The sequence below is a fragment of the Dipodomys spectabilis genome, unplaced genomic scaffold (assembly GCF_019054845.1).
Source record: "Dipodomys spectabilis isolate Male_0828 unplaced genomic scaffold, ASM1905484v1 ptg000001l, whole genome shotgun sequence".
Taxonomy (NCBI): Eukaryota; Metazoa; Chordata; class Mammalia; order Rodentia; family Heteromyidae; genus Dipodomys; species Dipodomys spectabilis.
This window is the reverse complement of record NW_024870678.1, coordinates 20,144,227-20,162,761: the sequence shown is the minus strand read 5'-3', so window position 1 is coordinate 20,162,761 and position 18,535 is coordinate 20,144,227. Positions and strand designations below refer to the sequence as shown.

The 18,535-nt window shown below is 38.3% G+C and overlaps 2 protein-coding genes across 2 annotated transcripts; both read right to left on the bottom strand.

Moving 5' to 3' along the window:
• Positions 1-1,451: 1,451 nt before the first annotated feature.
• Positions 1,452-2,483, bottom strand: LOC122125464 (trace amine-associated receptor 7a). The gene has a single exon (XM_042700043.1). It carries the CDS (start codon positions 2,481-2,483, stop codon positions 1,452-1,454), a length of 1,032 nt encoding a protein of 343 aa, XP_042555977.1.
• A 9,317-nt stretch (positions 2,484-11,800) lies between these two features.
• Positions 11,801-12,838, bottom strand: LOC122126163 (trace amine-associated receptor 8b-like). Its single transcript, XM_042700821.1, has one exon. The coding sequence runs from the start codon at positions 12,833-12,835 to the stop codon at positions 11,801-11,803; it is 1,035 nt and encodes a 344-aa protein (XP_042556755.1). The 5' UTR covers positions 12,836-12,838.
• Between the last annotated feature and the right edge of the window lie 5,697 nt (positions 12,839-18,535).

The window sequence follows — 18,535 nt, the reverse complement described above, 5'->3', positions numbered from 1 at the left end:
TCATTTCAGCACAAAAGAACAGAAAGTGGTAGAGTGAGATTTGAATCAATGCTTAGAAGGAGAGGTTGCACCTGAGGGCTGAGAGAGGGCCTCCAGCTTATGTCTGCAAGGCCTAGTCCCAGTGCGAGAATACCCAGATACTTGAGGAGTGTGACTAGCGTCTTACATTGCTTCTCTATAACTCACATTACTTGTTGTTTTTTTTTTGGGTCCGGTCATGGGGCCTGAACTCTGGGCCTGGGCGCTGTCCCTCAGCTCTTCAGCTCAAGGCTAGCGCTCTACCACTTGAGCCACAGCACCACTTCTGGCTTTTTTCTTTTTGCTTATGTGGTACTGAGGAATCAAACCCAGGGCCTCTGCCATGCAAGGCATGTGCTCTACCACTGAGCCACCTTCCCAGCCCCAAACTCACATTACTTGTGAGACACGATGCAACTTAAAAAAGTATAAGATACATCATTCTAAAAGTGTGTGCCTGTTATCATGCTATGATAAAAGCAGGGTTAGGGAAAATGTGGAAACCATAGAAAGTCTTGACTTGCAATTTTTTTTATGTCTCTTGAACTCAACCACTAACATCTTACAGTTTAAAATAAAGGTAGTATCCATGAGGAAGTTCAAATAAAATCCTTTTATAAGAGTTTGAGCATTCAAATACTTCAAGATTAATATGTACATGGGTTGTGTCTACCATCTACCTTGACTCATAACAATCCATAGAGTCACATTTATTTATGTAAGCATGAACATAAATTATGCTTACATAAATTCATTAAAATATTTATATATTTAAAGAAAACATTCACTTAATTCAGCAAACATTTATTGACTAATCATTATGTTCCATGTCTAGGGGAAGTCCCAGGTTTAGTTGGAGATAGAAAGAAGAGCAAGAAAGGACATTTTTTTTTTTGAGGAATAGTTTTCTAGGAATACAAATAGGTACAACAGCTCATTAGAATGCAAAAATAAAATAACAGCCTGGTTCCTAAAATATAGGAAGCTATATCCAAATATACCCAGATTCTCTTGTGTTAAACTTTTATATATAGAGAAATTGACTAGGTATTGCAACATACATGAGCTATTAAAGGTACATAAGCTTCACAAACATGATTACATTGTTATTCAAATGATTTGATGATGTTTTTGGAGAAAAGTTTAAAGGCAATGTGTAATCTCTATAAAGTTCAGGGTAAAGTGTGAATTTGAATTTGTTAGGAGTTAGAGCAGAGGCTCAAAGGATCCAAATGATTAAACAGTAAACAATAATAAGATCACAATTTTGCTTGATTATGCAACAATTCTGTACATAGTATACTCATTCTGACTCTCTAACTGTACTTCATTATTTTATGATTTTATGTTAGGAAATCTTTAACATGCACAATCAATGCTTTTCCGCATGTGTGTATTATGACTCTATATTTTCCCCAATCTAAAACAAAAGCCTACTCAGGGAACAAGTTTATGGATGAAGAATCTCCTTGCAAGATCCTGCCACTGACAATCAGTCTGATGGCTTTTCGAAACCAAGGATAAAAGAAAGCATAAATCAAAGGGTTCATGGCTGAGTTGTAGTAAGCAACCCAAACGAGTATTTCATACACATATGTAGGCGTGATGAAACCCAGGAAGGCATCAATGATGGAATCAATGAAGTACGGCAGCCATGAAATCAGAAAAGCCACCACTGCGATTCCCAGCGTCTTGGCTGCTTTCCTCTCCCGCCTGGCTACCCTGTCTTTGTAGCTGTCTGAGGACACTGTGGTCTGGTTGCTCATGCTCTCAATTCTCCTTGCCTGTTGTCTGGCAATGAGGAAAATCTTGGAGTAAACAGAAATCATCACAAGAGTAGGAATGAGAAAGAGTAGAAAATTGATCAGGACCCAGTTTTGATTCACTGCGACTTGACAGCCCCCCACACACGTGAGGGCACTGACCAGATCCTCCAGCCCAACTTCATTTGCCCCTGTGTAAAGAAGGGAAAAGCTGTATGTGATGGACAGGAGCCAGGAGAAGGTGATGCAAGCACCAGAGACAGACACAGTGAACCTGACTGGGTAGATGAGGGGGTCAGCGACAGCCAGGTATCTATCAACAGAGACAAAGCACAAGTGGAAGATAGAGGCATAGCAGAATGCCACATCGAAACAAGAGTGGAATCTACAGAAACTGTCTCCAAAGTACCAGCAGCTCTCCACAGACCTGACCATGCTGAAGGGCATCACAGACAATCCCACCAAGAAGTCAGCACAGGCCAGAGAGGCAATGAGGAAATTGGCTGGAGAATGCAGTTGCTTGAAGTGAAGGATGGAAGTCATCACCAGGAGGTTGCCACACACTGCCAGGGCAGCCCCCAAGCCAAACAGTGCATAGAGAAGCAGGCGGGGTCCTGGGGCATAGGAGGTTTTGATGCAGGATCCATTCACATTCTCATAGCACAGCTGGACAGCTGCAGGCAGGCTCAGATCACTTCTCATGTTTTTCTGTTTTGATTCCTGAAAAGAGTGTTTTCGACTATATCAAATATGTTACTCCAGTTTTCAAAAATCCAAAGAAAGTATTTTTGTGTGTTACCTATATCCTCTAAGCTGTGAAATGTTTGTCCTCAAAGCAGTGGTCTATTCTGTGATGTCTGTTTGGGTGATGTCTTTTATTAAACCACTGTTTACCCCCAGGAAGAAGTTTAATGATTCTGAAGACCTAAAGCCCCTAAGATTGAATCCCCATAGTGTGAGGTGAGAAAAGAAAACACTTTTCCATAATGTTATGTTTATTCCATATCTAATATATTTCCTGGCTGATGACATTTGTGTTCTCATGAGATGGGAAGGAAATGTACCTTTCCTGACAAACCTTGGTTAAGAGTTTTGACTCAAAGATGTTCTTATTAATGATTAGAGATTACCTTATATTTGATTTTAAAGTGTGTTGTATTTTTCTGAGAACCATTTATTGATCTCATAATGACTTAAAGAAAAGTTCTTTCATATATGTTTTTATGCCTTTTAGCATTGATTCATATTGAAGAAATAAAATGCATGTATTACATAATATTATCAGTTACATAATATTATCGGTTATATATATAGTATTTCAGGTTTCATTTTAGTAATTCTGATCCAAAGAGCATGAGAGTAGAATACAAGGTGTTATCCTCGAGGCATTAAACAAGAAAATGGAAGTAAAAAGTACTTCTAATGTTAGGGAACTATTGGAAAGATAATTCAATTACAAAATATAGAAAGGTTCTTTAGAATGTGGGGATTATTTGGCTCTGTTTTGCCTTGGAAAAACTTCATTGTCCTCTGAGAATTCTGAAGCTGGACATATATTTCTCTGTTTTGTGGGGAAAGAATGTTGTCTAGGCTGGTCTCCAAGTTCTGGACTCAAGCTATGATCTTCCTACCTCAGCCCCTTTAGTGCTGTGAGTGACACTCAACCTGGCCTTTATGAGTCATGATACTTCCTGGAATTCTATAAAATCAGGTTCTTGATGGTGAGATATATATTCAAAATTTTGTCAATCCAAATTTTCTTACTAGAGAATTAAAGCAACTTTCAGTTTTATCAGTGTATTTGACCATGTATGCCCCCTTTGTTTATTCAACACAGCACATTGTTTGATGTTTGCCTACTTTACAGGATGAAAAGGTCACCTGTCATGAATTATATTTATGGGACTGAAGAGACAATGGATATATTTTCATATTTGTACCAGTAACTTCTTCACTTTTCTATTTAATAGCACATTGTCTGTTTTATTATTTAGACATTTTAATGAGCATTATTTTTGTAAGTCATCTCCACATGATCTTTAAAAAGTATAATTACTAACTCATTAATTATGGAAAGTAATGGGATTCCATGTTCCATTCCCACACATGCATGTATCCTGGTTGATCATGTGCTCCCATTGTGTTTCTTACCCTTCTCTCCCAATTTCTCTTCCCACCACACTTCCCCTAAGTCCACTTCCCAGTCCATAATAGTCTCTCTTCTATTTCAGGTTGTCTCTTTGTTCATTTAAAATTTTTTTTTGAAAGTCAATAAATAATTATTTTGATCATTGTAAATGAATGAGCTATTTGGTGGTACTCAAGACCATCACAGTTATGGTAGTTTTCTTAATTGGTTTGTAATCATCAGTAGTCATACAGAAATTCCTGTGAAAATAGAACACTGCCTTTAAGCTTCCATGCTTTTTGGAGTCGCTGGTAACCTGGACTTATTTTCCCAAATAACCTTCCTTCTTCTTCTCCTTCTTCTTTTTTGGGGGGTCCGGTCATGGGGCCTGAATTCTGGGCCTGGATGCTGTCCCTCAGCTCTTCAGCTCAAGGCTAGTGCTCTACCACTTGAGCCACAGCGCCACTTCTGGCTTTTTTCATTTTGCTTATGTGGTGCTAAGGAATTGAACCCAGGGCCTTGAGCATGCTAGGCAAGCGCTCTACCATTGAGCCACCTTCCCAACCCTAACCTTCCTTCTTATATTACAGCGCCCAATTTGATTACATTCACCTTAGACAGTACCTTTAGTAATTACAAAAATTGAATGTGGTACACCTGTCATATTGGCAGGCAAACAGGATATATTAGTGGGGTTTATTGAAGCATCAGCCCATTGAAGAAGGCATGGAGGAAGATGATTCCTAAAGTTCATATTGTTGGAGATGGCTTAGAAGAAAACGACCTACATGTGAAATATTCAATTTTTTCATGCCTTCTTTGTGTCTTTCCTCTCTGAATGTCTGTCTGAAAGCTTCTGGGTTTCTCTGAGTATGAGCTTTGGGCTGACGGGCTTCCATATTTAGCTATCTTTGGGTAAAGATATGATCTTTAGGTTTAAACAGAAAAAAAATAAGGGACAGGGTCAAAAGTGTGCATGATGATTAAAGAGTCCTGGTCAATGAATGGACTGGTTGGTCATTTGGGAGGGCCTCCAGAGAAGTTGTTGTGCCTGTTATCACTTGAAGGTAGGATAAATATGCCACTGTTGCCTGGAAGATGGCCTATCCTGCAGTCTATGCCTTCTCTTGGGGACCATTTTCATTCTACCTCCTTGTAAATATGTTATTGATGACAAATTCTGCCTTTTCTGGATTCCAATGTGATTTCAAAGGGACCATCAATCATCACGTGGTTTTAGTACCACACTTAAAAGACATCTTGTCTCTTTCACTGGAACTAGCATGGACTTGAGTCAGAAGCTCAAAGGATGCACTTTGTTTCCCTAGTGGAGCTTCCATAGCATCTTTTTCTATCTCTAACATTTCCTGCAACATGAGATTGCTTGCTTGTATGGACCAATAGCCATATATATCACACTCCCATCAGCTCAAACATTCACACAGAGTTAGCAGATATTTTTCATACCCAGCATGGAACAGAGGGAAAATGCATTATTTTATTAAAGCCTTTGATGCACTAGGTACCTTTGTTCATCCTGCCTAACTGGTTTATTTTCAGTGTAATGGATCATGATCTTCAAAAAGATGCCCAACTGGTATTTCATGTTTTATTGTTGATGTTATTGGCACCACCTTTAGATTTATATTTTTTGTCATGTGCTTTGGATTTTTATTATTTTGAGTAGGGAGATTTGTTCAGTTGTTTTTATTTTGTACTCTTCCTCATCCACACCCAAGCACACATTTAGTTCCTTGGTCATTTAGAGGTTGTTTCCATTTAGCCCGGAAGGTCCCCAGATGACCACTACTCTTTAGCACGGTGTTTGGATTCTTCTGCTGCTGCTACATTGGAAATGTCACAGATTCACAAATCCACCACTGGGAAGCTCAGTCCAGAACTGGGCTAATAATTTGTGTCTACGTGCTAACATCTTTTTGGACAAGCCACTGGAGAAAATTTGTATTGTTGTAGGATCATTACACATGTACTGGTATGCGAGGAATTTCGCTCTCCCTGTAGACATAAAACAATTATATTATTTCCTATCTGTATGAGGAGACTTTAGATCACTTGAAGGAGACAAATTCCTGGACGCCACTGCTCTTTCTGAACATAAAAACCATTTCATTGTCTTTTCCAGACCTGTCTTAATATTGCTTTGGTTTCATTCCTTGCACGTAGAGATTATATTGTTTTCAAATTTTGTTGCACCTTTTTTCTTTGCCTTTCCTATGTCATTAAGAAATAACATGCTTTAGGTACCTAATCAAAAGACATATCCCTAAAGAGAAACCAAGAGACAAAGCCAACTTCATGACCAATGGCAATATGGACAGGTTTTCAATGTTTTTGATTAAAATTTTTTGTGGAGTTACAGGAAGCCAACCAGTAGAAAAGACCTAAAGGTGATTTAATCTAGGTTCCCCAGAAGCCAGCTCAAACATAGAAACACCCATAAATGAATTTCCCTTAGGAAATAAAGCAGAGTAGCAGGAGTGAGGCATAGATAGCAAAGAGCCAGGACAAGATGCTCCCGACTGGAGAGAGAGAAAACGTCATTGTAGGACACACTGTCCACCAGTGTGAGTGTGAACCGTGTAGTCTTTCTGCCTGGAAACTTTATACACCAGGTTTTGCTATTCACTAGCTGAGAGTGGCTTCCAAAAGGTATTCTTTCTTCAGATCTAACCACCTACATTTCCAGGTTAATGTGAACTCACATGTAAGAGAAGATCTCAGGCAAAACACATTCTGGTGCTGGCAGTTGCAATTCAGCTTGTGTGAAAATTTATTTTCAGTCATATCATGTGCATATAAGTATATTATAATTCCTTTTGTTCTTTCTTTCTTTCTTTTTTTTTTTTTTGTCAGTCATGGGGCTTGAACTCTGGGCCTGGGCGCTGTCCCTCAGCTCTTCAGCTCAAGGCGAGCGCTCTACCACTTGAGCTACAGCGCCACTTCTGGTTTTCTAGTGGTTTATTGGAGATAGGAGTCTCACGGTCTTTTCTGCCCGGGCTGGCTTTGAACCACGATTCTCAGATCTCAGCCTCCTGAGTAGCTAGGATTACAGGCGTGAGCCACCGGCGCCCGGCTGTTCTTTCTTTCTTTTTTGTCTGTCCTGGGGCTTGAATGCTGGGCCTGGGTGCTGTCCCTCAGCTCTTCAGCACAAGGCTAGGGCTCTACCACTTGAGCCACAGCACCACTTGCAGTTTTCTGGTGGTTTATTGGAGATAAGAGTTTCACAAACTTTCCTGTCAGGGCTGGCTTTGAACTATGATCTTAAGATCTCAGCCTCCTGAGTAGCTAGGGTTATAGGCTTGAGCTACCAGTACCTGGCATGAATTTCTTTATGTATTCTTTCTCTCACTTCATTGTACTATTAGTCACTTCTAAAACAGTATTTATATGATGTGACCATATCAGATTACCTTGTCTTCATCTGGACCCTACAAAGAATTCTTCTAAGGTTTGCCTTCCATGTACTGCTGAAACCTATTTTGTATTATATTAACTAAGGAAACATGAGAAATCATAACTTAGGAACTAGATCTTTGGAAAATCTGGAAAACTTTGTTATAATCTTCAACGTTAACCTGCTCCAGTGTCTTAGTTTATATTTTCTTGAATAACAATATTGAAAGGGGTGATATTGATCAAGATATATTGTATTTATAAACTGCTTTGTTAAATAACAACTCGATTGTATATCTACCTAAAGATAGTGATTAAAAAAAGATGAATAGAAAAAAATATCAGATTTAATCTAGTCTTCTATTTTTTCTAGCTTAACATTTACTCAAGTACACAACCATAGAAATACAGCCTCAATTCTCAACTCTGTTGAGAATTGATGAGTTTCTCTAGAATCCTGTCCAATTCTAATTCAGCCAATTATAGCCAGCAAGGTAACTGAGTCCAGCAATTCTCTTATATACTTGTGCAATCAAAAGGCCATGATCTTGGGGCTGGGAAGGTGGCTCAGTGGTAGAGCGCTTGCCTTGCATGCCTGAGGCCCTGGGTTCGATTCCTCAGCACCTCATAAGCAAAAAGAAAAAAGCCAGAAATAGCACTGTGGCTCAAGTGGTAGAGCGCTAGCCTTGAGCTGAAGAGCTGAGGGACAGCGCCCAGGCCCAGAGTTCATTCAGGCCCCACGACCGGACCCAAAAAAATAAAATAAAAAAGCCATGATCTTTTTTCCTTTATGTAAAGTTTAACATAGAATGCTTAGAATTACATTGAGGTGTTGAGCATCATTCATAACGAACTGTGTTACTTGCTTTCAGGGAAAATTTATTTTTTTTTCACTTACTTGTGAACCATCACATTCATAATTTAACTTATCAACAGTGCAGTTCTAGAAAAAATATTGAATGAAACTATTACCCATCTCTTTCATTTAATTTTGTTTGTTTACACACTCTAAAATATCTTGATATCATTTGTGTAATATTCCAAGCCTATTCAGAGGTAAGTGATGGCATGAAACAACTCCTATTATCATCTTGCTACTGGTGTACTTATTCAATTTGCCAGCCCAGCCTACACTTAGAAAAATTAATTCTATTGTCAGCAAAAGGTACACACATTCCTTCTTACTTATGATGCTTGAAGAGCCATCAAAAAATTAGTCAGGCACTGGTGGCTCATGCTGTGACCCTAGCTACTCAGGAAGTTGAGATTTCAGCATCATGGTTCAAAGACAGCCCAGGTAAGAAGTCTGTGAGACTCTTATCTTCAATTGACTACCAAAAAAGTTGAAAATTGAACTGAGCTTAAAGTGGTAGAGTGCTAGCCTTGAGCACTAAAGCTCAGAGACAGCACCCACCCAGGCCCTGAGTTGAAGCCCTAGGACCCGCAAAAATAACAATAGCAACAAAAAACTTTCCTACTCAAAAAGAAAATCTCTTTTAATTCTTTGTTTAGCTCCCTCAGGTCTTCACCACATGCTGGTGAGAGGATAATGATATGTAAACGACCAGCATGAAGTTCCATTCTTGGTAATTGGTCCTCTGCTCACTCACAGACCATAGCATCCCAGACATTTATGGACCTCATTAGTATCATTTCACATGTGCTGCTATATTATCCTCAAAATGATCTTACTTAAAGAATATGATAACTAAAATGCATTTTCCTTAGTTATTCCTGACACAGATAATTACATTTACTTATGTTCATAATTTGTTAGAAAAGAATTAGAAGCCTAATTGGAAACCAATGCAAAAGCTACTTTAAAAGTTCCAATTATTACTTTCACAGATAATAAAAACACAATTATAAAAACTGTTTATCTAGAACTATCCTGGCATAATTTCTTTTGATTATACAAGTATCTTAGATATGAATTCCAAAATGACTTCTTCTAAATCAACAGTATAAAATATTCTCAAAAACAAACCATACAATTAAAAAATGCATCTCTATGCTATTTTTCAATATGTTTCAATATTTTAACATATATTATATACTTCTTTTCCATGATCAATAAAAATTTGGACCCTGGGGGCTGGGAAGGTGGCTCAGTGGTAGAGCACTTGCCTTGCATGCATGAGGCCCTGGGTTTGATTCCTCAGCACCACATAAGCAAAAAGAAATAAAGCCAGAAGTGGCATTGTCGCTCAAGTGGTAGAGTGCTAGCCTTGAGCTGAAGAGCTGAGGAACAGAGCCCAGGCCCAGAGTTCAGGCCCTACAACCGAAAAAAAAAAAAGTTATAAAAAAATTTGGACCCTATATCTTTTTAGGGAAATAAAATCTAGTGTTGTCCCATAATTTCTCCAAGTACTCTCTCCAGTCTGCCATTTGTTAATTTGAATTAGCCATAGCCAACTTCAGTCAGAAAATATTAAATTTTAAAATGCCAGAATTGAAAATTTCTGGTTTTTAATTGAACACTATTTAAGTATCATGAATCCTCTCTTTGTCCACTGTATGCACACTCTATACCTTTCCTATCTATTAGGTGCTGGGTTATTAGGCATCTTTGTTATCAGACCTGTTTTATTAACACAGAACACTTATTCTCTTAACTATGGCTCCAAAGCATATAATAAGTGGTATTGTGAATTCATATTTACCAAAGAGAAACCTTGCCTCCTTTAAATGAAAAAGTACAAGTTCTTCAGTGAATAAGGAAAGAAAAAAATGGATGTTGAAAATGTTTCTATCTCTGCTAACATCAAATGTATGAAATTGTAAGGGAAAAAATAAGCTTGTTCTAGCTTATTTATTCCTCCTCTAACTCCAAAAGTTGCATTTCTAGCACCTGATGAATAATCATTCTTATTATCTGAGTGCTGTACCAGTTCACATTATCACAAGAAAAGAGCTGAGCAAAGTACAATAAAACATTTTACAAGAGAAACCAAATTCATATAACTTTTAGTATAGTATTTTGCTACCATTCTTGTTGATTAGTAATAATTGCCATTGATGGCTTGTTTTTAATTTAGTAATTAAGCTTCTACATAGTTCAGTATACATTTTTAAAGCACAGTATAAATTGAGTTCAAAATTATCCAAGGTTTTGGGCATCTATTGATTGTCATTGGACATGTTTCTGGCGATAAAAATGGAGCATGGGACATACTATTGTTAAGTGACCAAAACTATTGATAGAAATCGCAGAAGTGAATTTCCCACTATATAAGGTGATACTGGTATACAGTGATCACTGTGTCTTTTTTTCTTGGCAGATTGTCCATTTGCAAATTTTTTGAATAGTGTCTGTCATTACTACATGATCCCAAGGCTGAGTTGTTGGTCTCACATTAATATGTGAACATTGCAAGAATCCTGCTTGCCAATAAACAAAAAACACCTACCTTGCTTTCAAGACACCTAAGATACACAAACATTGACAGAGGAGAAGGACACACCCTGAAGAGCAGTGGCAAACAGCCTCACTGATAGTATTGTCATTGTGTCACCCAAATTTAAATGTTGAAGTCCAAACCACAAGGCCTGTAGACTTTAAAGAATTAATTAAGTTAGAATGAGGTATTTGGGTTGGGCCAGAATCTAAAATGACATGTGTCTTAGTAAAAGGAGATGATCAGGACACTGGTCAGATAGTGAGGAAGATAATAGAAGAGACACCAGTAAGCCTAACAGAGAAAACTAGTCGTTTAGAGAAAGCTTTGCAGGTCCTTTCATGGTTCAACTGTACCCTGGACAACTGTGAGAGAATGCATTTCTGGAATTCAAGTCAGAGTGTGGCACTTGGTTAAGGTAGCACAAGCAAACTAGTGAATTATTTCACAAGAAAAAAAAGTAAACCATGTAGAGATAAATTATGTGTAACTAAGGGACTGAAAGAAATCAATGCATGTAGCAAGGATATATATATATATATATATATATGTACATATATATATGTATATATATATAAAACTTTGATACATATGATGTAAGTAAACAATTTTTAAATTTTTAGTGCAGCAAATATTCATACATTTAATTATTTAATTTCCCTATAATTGTCTGTTCTTTAAAATGGTTAAGATTCAGAATTTTAAAAACATTTACACATTTAATTTCTTTCTTTCCTTTTTTTAAATTTTTTTCATATATATAATTTTTTTTATTGTGAGAATACAGTACAGAGGAGTTACAATTACATGGGCAAGATAACGAGTATATTTCTTACCAAGCATTGTTGCCTCCTCTTTGTTTCCCCTTCCCATCCCTTCCCATACTCTCCCCCTCCCCCCACCCGATCTTCCCTCCACCCCTCACCAAAGTTGTAAAGTTCGTTTTTCGACCTAATGACTTGTACATCTCATTGTTGCAATGGGTCCACCTGTATTCCTAGTTAAACGATTTTAATTTCTTATACTTAAACACAAATCCCTTAATTTGAAAATAAATTATTCCCTAATAGTGCTCCCATTTATTCTGAAAATAAATTCATGGTTGATGAACTACTCTTGAAAATTTCTCCTTTTAAAATAAGTTTTATGGCTTTCCGAAACCAAGGATAAAATACAGCATAAACTAAAGGATTCAGGGCTGAGTTGTAGTAGGCAGTCCAGCAACAAATTTCATAAATAAAGGCAGGGGTGATGAATCCCATATAAGCATCAACTAATGTATCAATTGTATATGGTAGCCACGAGACCATAAAGGCTACCACCGTGACCCCCAGAGTTTTGGCTGCTTTTCTCTCCCTCTTGGCCACTCTGGTTTTGTAACTTTCTGAGGATGATTCTGCTTTGCTGCTACCCACAGTACTTTCAATTTTTATAGCTTGTTGTTTAGCTACCAAAAAAATCTTAGTATAGACAATGATCATAACAAGGGTGGGTATGAAAAACAGCAGAGAATGTACCAAAACCCAGTCCTGATTGAGAACTACTTGGCAGCCACCTACACAATTGAGGGCAGTTACCAAGCTTTCCATCCCCTCGTCACTGATGCCTGTGTAGAACATGGCGCCGCTGTACAGCAGGGGCAGGATCCAGGAGACGCCAATACAAACTCCTGATACGGACACCGTGAACTTGGTGGGATAGATCAGAGGGTCCGAGACGGCGATGTACCTGTCGATGGAGATGAAGCACAGGTGGAAGAGAGACGAGTAGCAAAACGCCACATCGCAGCAACTGTGAATGGTGCAAAACTGGGCTCCAAAGTACCAGCAGCTCTCTACAGACCTGACCATGCTGAAGGGCATCACAGTCAGTCCCACCAAGAAGTCAGCACAGGCCAGAGAGGCGATGAGGAAATTGGCTGGGGAATGCAGCTGCTTGAAGTGAAGGATGGAAGTCATCACCAGGAAGTTCCCACACACTGCCAGCACAGCCCCGAAGCCAAACACCGAGTAGAGGATCACCCTTGGCCCAGGTAAGTAGGGAGTCTTGATGCAGGATCCATTCACATGGTCATAGCAGAACTCCAACCCTGGCTGGGAGACATCGCTGCTCATACTTCTGCTGGTGGAAGCTTGCTTATTTCTGCCCTTGCTTTTGGTAGACAATAATTGCTTTGAGTTCTAACAATCAAGAAGAAAAATCATACCATACAAACTAGCTGATTATCTATTTTTAGATATTGCCTAAATTATACCCTTTGAACAGTGTAATTAATAAATCATAGAAAACCACAGAAAATTACAGTCTGTATCCTTAATCACATAGTCTGTTTAGCAAGGAAAATCTATAGTGACATTTCATCTCTCTGGAAATCTATAAACCTGGATAATTCCAGTGATTGTATTTCAATACCTGGTTGTTTTCTTTTGCACGCATTTTCTTTGCAAAGGATAATCCCAAGTAAATAAATATTGAGAAGTCCACCGATTAATAGGCTCCTGCATTCTAGGATGTTTTCAGAAAGCAGCCAAAGCATTTCACCCTTTATACATTCCTCCCAAGGAGTCCCTACAGTGTGAGGTGTGAATCATGGAAGGAAACTTACTTTGCATAATTACAATTAATGAATCTTCAATACAACATGATTTTCTTTGCTCAGTTACTTTGTAGAGCACTTGTGCTTTTCATTATGAAGACATTTATTCCCAAATGTGCTGCAAGTGTACATTGCCCAATCCCTATTTTCTGACTGCCTATGTAATCTGCAAGTCTTGACATAAAATGAAAACGAGGAAAGGGTGAGGCCTTTGTTCAGAAATAAAGGGAAAAGAAATGTTATGAAAGGTTGTAAAATACCAAGCCTCTTCTTTTTACTATCTCAGTTGACAAGCTGTGCATTGGTATTTGCTACATAGAATCACACTTCTTATTTATTTATTATTTATTTTGGGGAGGTTGGACATAGTGCTTTGTTTTGTTGCTTGTCTCTTTTGCTCTGGGATTGAGCTCTACCACTTTAGCCACATCTCCACCTCTGTGTTTTTACTGGTTAATTGGACATCACATTGTCTCATAGTTGTCTGACTGTGATGGCTTTGAACAGTTTTTACTATCTCATTTGACAAGCTGTGTCGTTTGCTACATAGCATCACACTTCTTATTTATATTATTTATTTTTGTGCAGGTACTGGAGTTTGGACATGGTGACTTGTTCTGTTGCTTGTCTCTTTTGCTCTGGGATTGAACTCTACCACTTTAGCCACCTCTAAGTTTTTTTTTGTTTGTTTGTTTGTTTGTTTTGAGTCTGGTTGTGGGGCCTGAACTCTGGGCCTGGGCACTGTCCCTCAGCTCTTCAGCTCAAGGCTAACGTTCTACCACTTGAGCCACAGCGCCACTTGCGGGTTTTTTCTTTTTGCTTATGTGGTGCTGAGGAATCAAACCCAGGGCCTCATGCATGCAAGGCAAGCGCTCTACCACTGAGCCACCTTCCCAGCCCCCACCTCTGAGTTTTTACTAGTTAATTGGACATAACATTCTGTCATGGCTTTGAACAGTTGTCATCAGTCATAGCCTCTTGATTAGCTAGTATTAAAGCATGAGAATGTGGCACTCAGGTAACATTTCACTTCTTAATAGATTTTTCACTGGTTAAGGAAAGACTCTTCCAGCCCTCTGTCCTCTGTCTTGCAGCTCAGCCTTCTCTGAACCACCCACTGCAGGTTCTCCTCCCCACCTGCTGAATCAATGAGGCTTGGAACAAATAGAGAGGATGGATTTGACTCACACAGTAACTCTTGCTATTGGCCTGCCTCAGCCATACACATCTGGGGGATTACAATGTCCATGGGATTATAATGTCCACCTCATATCTGGTCTGGTGAGTAAAGACATTTTCCACTCCATGTAGCTTATAGGTATGCTGTGAATTGACTGTTGGGGTATGATGTCAACAACCTATACCCGGCTCCAAGACTAAGAAAAGATAGGAAGGCAGGTGGTCAGAAGGCAGGTGGGAGGGAAAATCTGAATGAAGTCCAAGATGCCAGGGTTTGAAGAAGCAGATGACTAAATCTTTGGGCACGAGATGACAAGATGGAATTCAAAACCTCAATTGATTCAAAGTCTCAAGCATCTAGTACATAATCTATAGCCCTTCTTGAGTTTATTTTTAAAAACTCAACTTTGAAGATAAAATATTAAGAAATTCAAATTTAGAAATTCAGGTACCCAAACTGTAATTTCAGGGTCCAATGTAACTGCATTGATTGCAAGAACCTGGCCTGTTATCCTACCACTATCACATGAGATATTTAATTCTCTCCAAGAACAATCTATGTGGTTTTGATTACAAAATGACCAGTAGAGTAGAGAAGGTGGGGGAATCTGAGAGCTAAGTCGTTTTGATAAGCACAGTCTTTCCTGGGCCAGAGTGATATGCCATTGGTACCATAATAAACTTTGGAAGCTGGAGAGGGAGATTAAGGCATGAAGACCTATAAAGAAAGGCCTGAAGTTCTAAGAAAGGATAGACAATAGCTACCTTTGATTGTATAAAGTAGCTGTGGATTAGGAGATGGTTAAGATATTTTTTCCCATATCAGTGTAAAAATAGAACATCAACCTGCCATTTAAGATAAAGATATTAAATATATGTTGGCATAACTGGAGCTTCCATGTACTTCAGGTTGACTATGCTGTTTGAAAGCAACTCTCTACCATTGTTGCCTAGTAACCCAGTTGTGATGAAGCCTAAGGAGTTTGTGAGGATCATACCGATTTGATCAAGATCATGGTTCAAGCCAAAGCAGGAGCCCTTAAGCTAAACACTGAGTAAAGGATCATCCTGGGTCCAGGCAAGTAGGGAGACTTGATACAGGATCCATTCACATTGTCATAGCAAATTCCAACCCTGGCTGGGAGGCATTGCTGCTCATGTTTCTGCTGCTGGAGGCTTGCTTACGTTACAGACAAATACTTTTAAATTCTAACAAGTCAGATGTGGTTCAAAGCAGAAATCACCAGACATACATATTTCTTTTCCAATGTTGTTCACAAAATCATCTTCAGTAAATAATTTGTGATTTTAACACCAAGACACAATACCCAGGAAAACTTTTCTAGTTCTTGCATCATCTAAAGTTTTCAGTGTCACTTCTGCACTTGTCCCTTAGCTTACAGGTTGTTACCTCCTCAAAGACGCACTTAAAAAGTTCACTAAGTAGTAGGCCATCTCCCCAGTGACTGAGTGTGAAATATTCCTCATTATGAGGATGGATGTGATAATGATGTCCTGTGATCAGGGCAGTGTCAAACTCAGAAGACTTAATGAAAGGAAAGGGAGAAACATTGTGTATTCTATGAATAATCAACAGTTGGTGTTAACAAACCCAAGGCAGGGTCTAAGTGTTAAAACAGTAAGTGAAGATTGATGGGTGCTGATTACAGGCAAGCCAGTTGTCTGAGTAATCATCTGTGAAACACTTTATGTTCATGAAAAAGAAACAGTTCTCAACTTGATTCATTTCATAATCCATTTGCATTGGTCAAGTGGTTTATAGAAATAGTGCTAATGGACTATAAAATACTTAGAGCTGAATGAGGAATAATGTGATATTATGTTTGCACCAATCACAGGTAATAAATATTCTGTAGCAAATCTTCCCTTCTTGTATGCTGGTTATATCTCAAGCAGAGCTCACACTGTCAAGTCTCTCTGAAAGTTGACTATTTAAATTTTGTTCATCTCCAGTTAAAATCTTTGGCCAATATCTGAGTGCCCCAGTCCTCCTTGACTCTTATGGTATCCAGTTTAACCTCAAAAAGCTTAATTTAGAAAGGAAAAATGGCTGTTTACTCTGTCCTCTTTTTCTGTTTCTATTCTACAAGGAGAAGAGGAGCTAAAAATGAGCAAAGTAATTGTGGTGTGTGTGTGTGTGTGTGTGTGTGTGTGTGTGTGTGTGTGTGTGTGTGTGCGTGTGTGTGTGTGTGTGTGTGTATGCTGGTCCTGAGCTTGGGCACTCAGGGCTTGGGCACTGCCCAGGTAGGCTAGTGTTTTACCACTTCAGCTATTATGACTCTACTGCGGTATTTTTGAAAATGAATGGGAAATAATAGTCTCATGGATTTTCCTGCTTAGGTTAGCTTTGAACTACAATCTTCAGCTCTCAGCCTAGGATTATAGGCATGAGCCACCAGAGCCCAGTGAACAAGATAATTTTATATAAAATTAGTTTCTGCTTGCAGCCATCACATAATGGATTGGTAGTCTTATATTTTGTGACTCTTACATCACAGTCTAATGGTTGGATGGTAAGGATAATACATGAGTTATTTGTTTGAATCCAGAAGCTTTACAATGTTAACTAGATATCTTGATTTGATTTTTAGCTACATTGTCATTAAAATGAAGACGTATGACTATTACACACCTCATAGCACAGGATTAGGAAAACTTGTTCTTGCTGAAAATAATAGAGATGAAAGAAATCAACGGTCTTTAATGACAGAACTGAAGAATTACAAATAGAGGCCACTAAAACATCAAGAGTACCTTTAATCTTTTGCAGACTACACAAACTTGAAGAGTGTATAGTAATTACTTTAAAATCAGAGACAATATGATACCTATAGAAACTTTTCTTATTTTAGCACATTTAGTCATAAAAGAGGAAAACATTTGAATCATGAATAATATTGATGTATGTCAAACAGAAATTAGATAAAAATAGCAAAGACATTTTGATATATGTCTGCTCCTTTCTCAAAGATATAATGTTCTGTTTTTTAAAATTCGACACCTGATTGAGTCAGATAAATTACCCTATAACCCAGTGTAGTCACTTTGTTCAAGAAACATTCTGTCCTCTAGTTTACCACTCAGAGAAATTCATGTCTGAAATACATGACTGGACTTATCTATGGTGAAATGCACAACTATTTCAGTTTCTTTGTATTCTTTTTATATGATTAAATACTTTTTATTGTTATTATAAAGATGATGTACAGGGGCTGGGAAGGTGGCTCAGTGGTAGAGCGCTTGCCTTGCATGCATGAAGCCCTGGGTACGATTCCTCAGCACCACATAAGCAAAAAGAAAGAAGCCAGAAGTGGCACTGTGGCTCAAGTGGTAGAGAGCTAGCCTTGAGCTGAAATGCTGAGGGACAGCGCCCAGGCCCAGAGTTCAGGCCCCACGACAGGACCCCCCTTCCCCTAAAATGATGATGTACAGAGGGATTACCATTTCATGTAAGGTAATGAATGTATTTCTTTTTGGAGAATGTCACCTCTTCCTTTATTCTCTTGCAGGTTTTCCCAGCTGTCCTTATGCACAAGTTGTGTAGTTCATTTCCAACATATTGTCTACCAAAAACCACCTATTTCTGTTTTCTATAGAAATTAATATTGGGACGCTAGTGAAAATGTTTCCTATTTTGGTGGTAGCTTATATTTACCTCTTTATCTCAATGTTTGTCCATATTCAAGCATGTTTAAATTAATATATCATATGTATGTTTGAAAACTTGTATAAATTTTTAGAATAATTCACAAACTAAGTGAATAATAAGCTTAGGAATAATGTAAAATGATGAGTGACAATTACAAAATGCCTGAAATAACAGAAGTACCTTAAAAAGTTCCTGCACTTCAGTGTGATTTTTCCTATGAATTTGCTTACTCATCAGAAAGTACTATTATTAAATGAACAAATGTTATTTGTGACACAAACACTATATTCCTTTATAAGCAATTGAACTGATGTTAGCTAACAGATATATCTGTTTCTCTGGATTCTGAAATAGCATTTTCAATACACA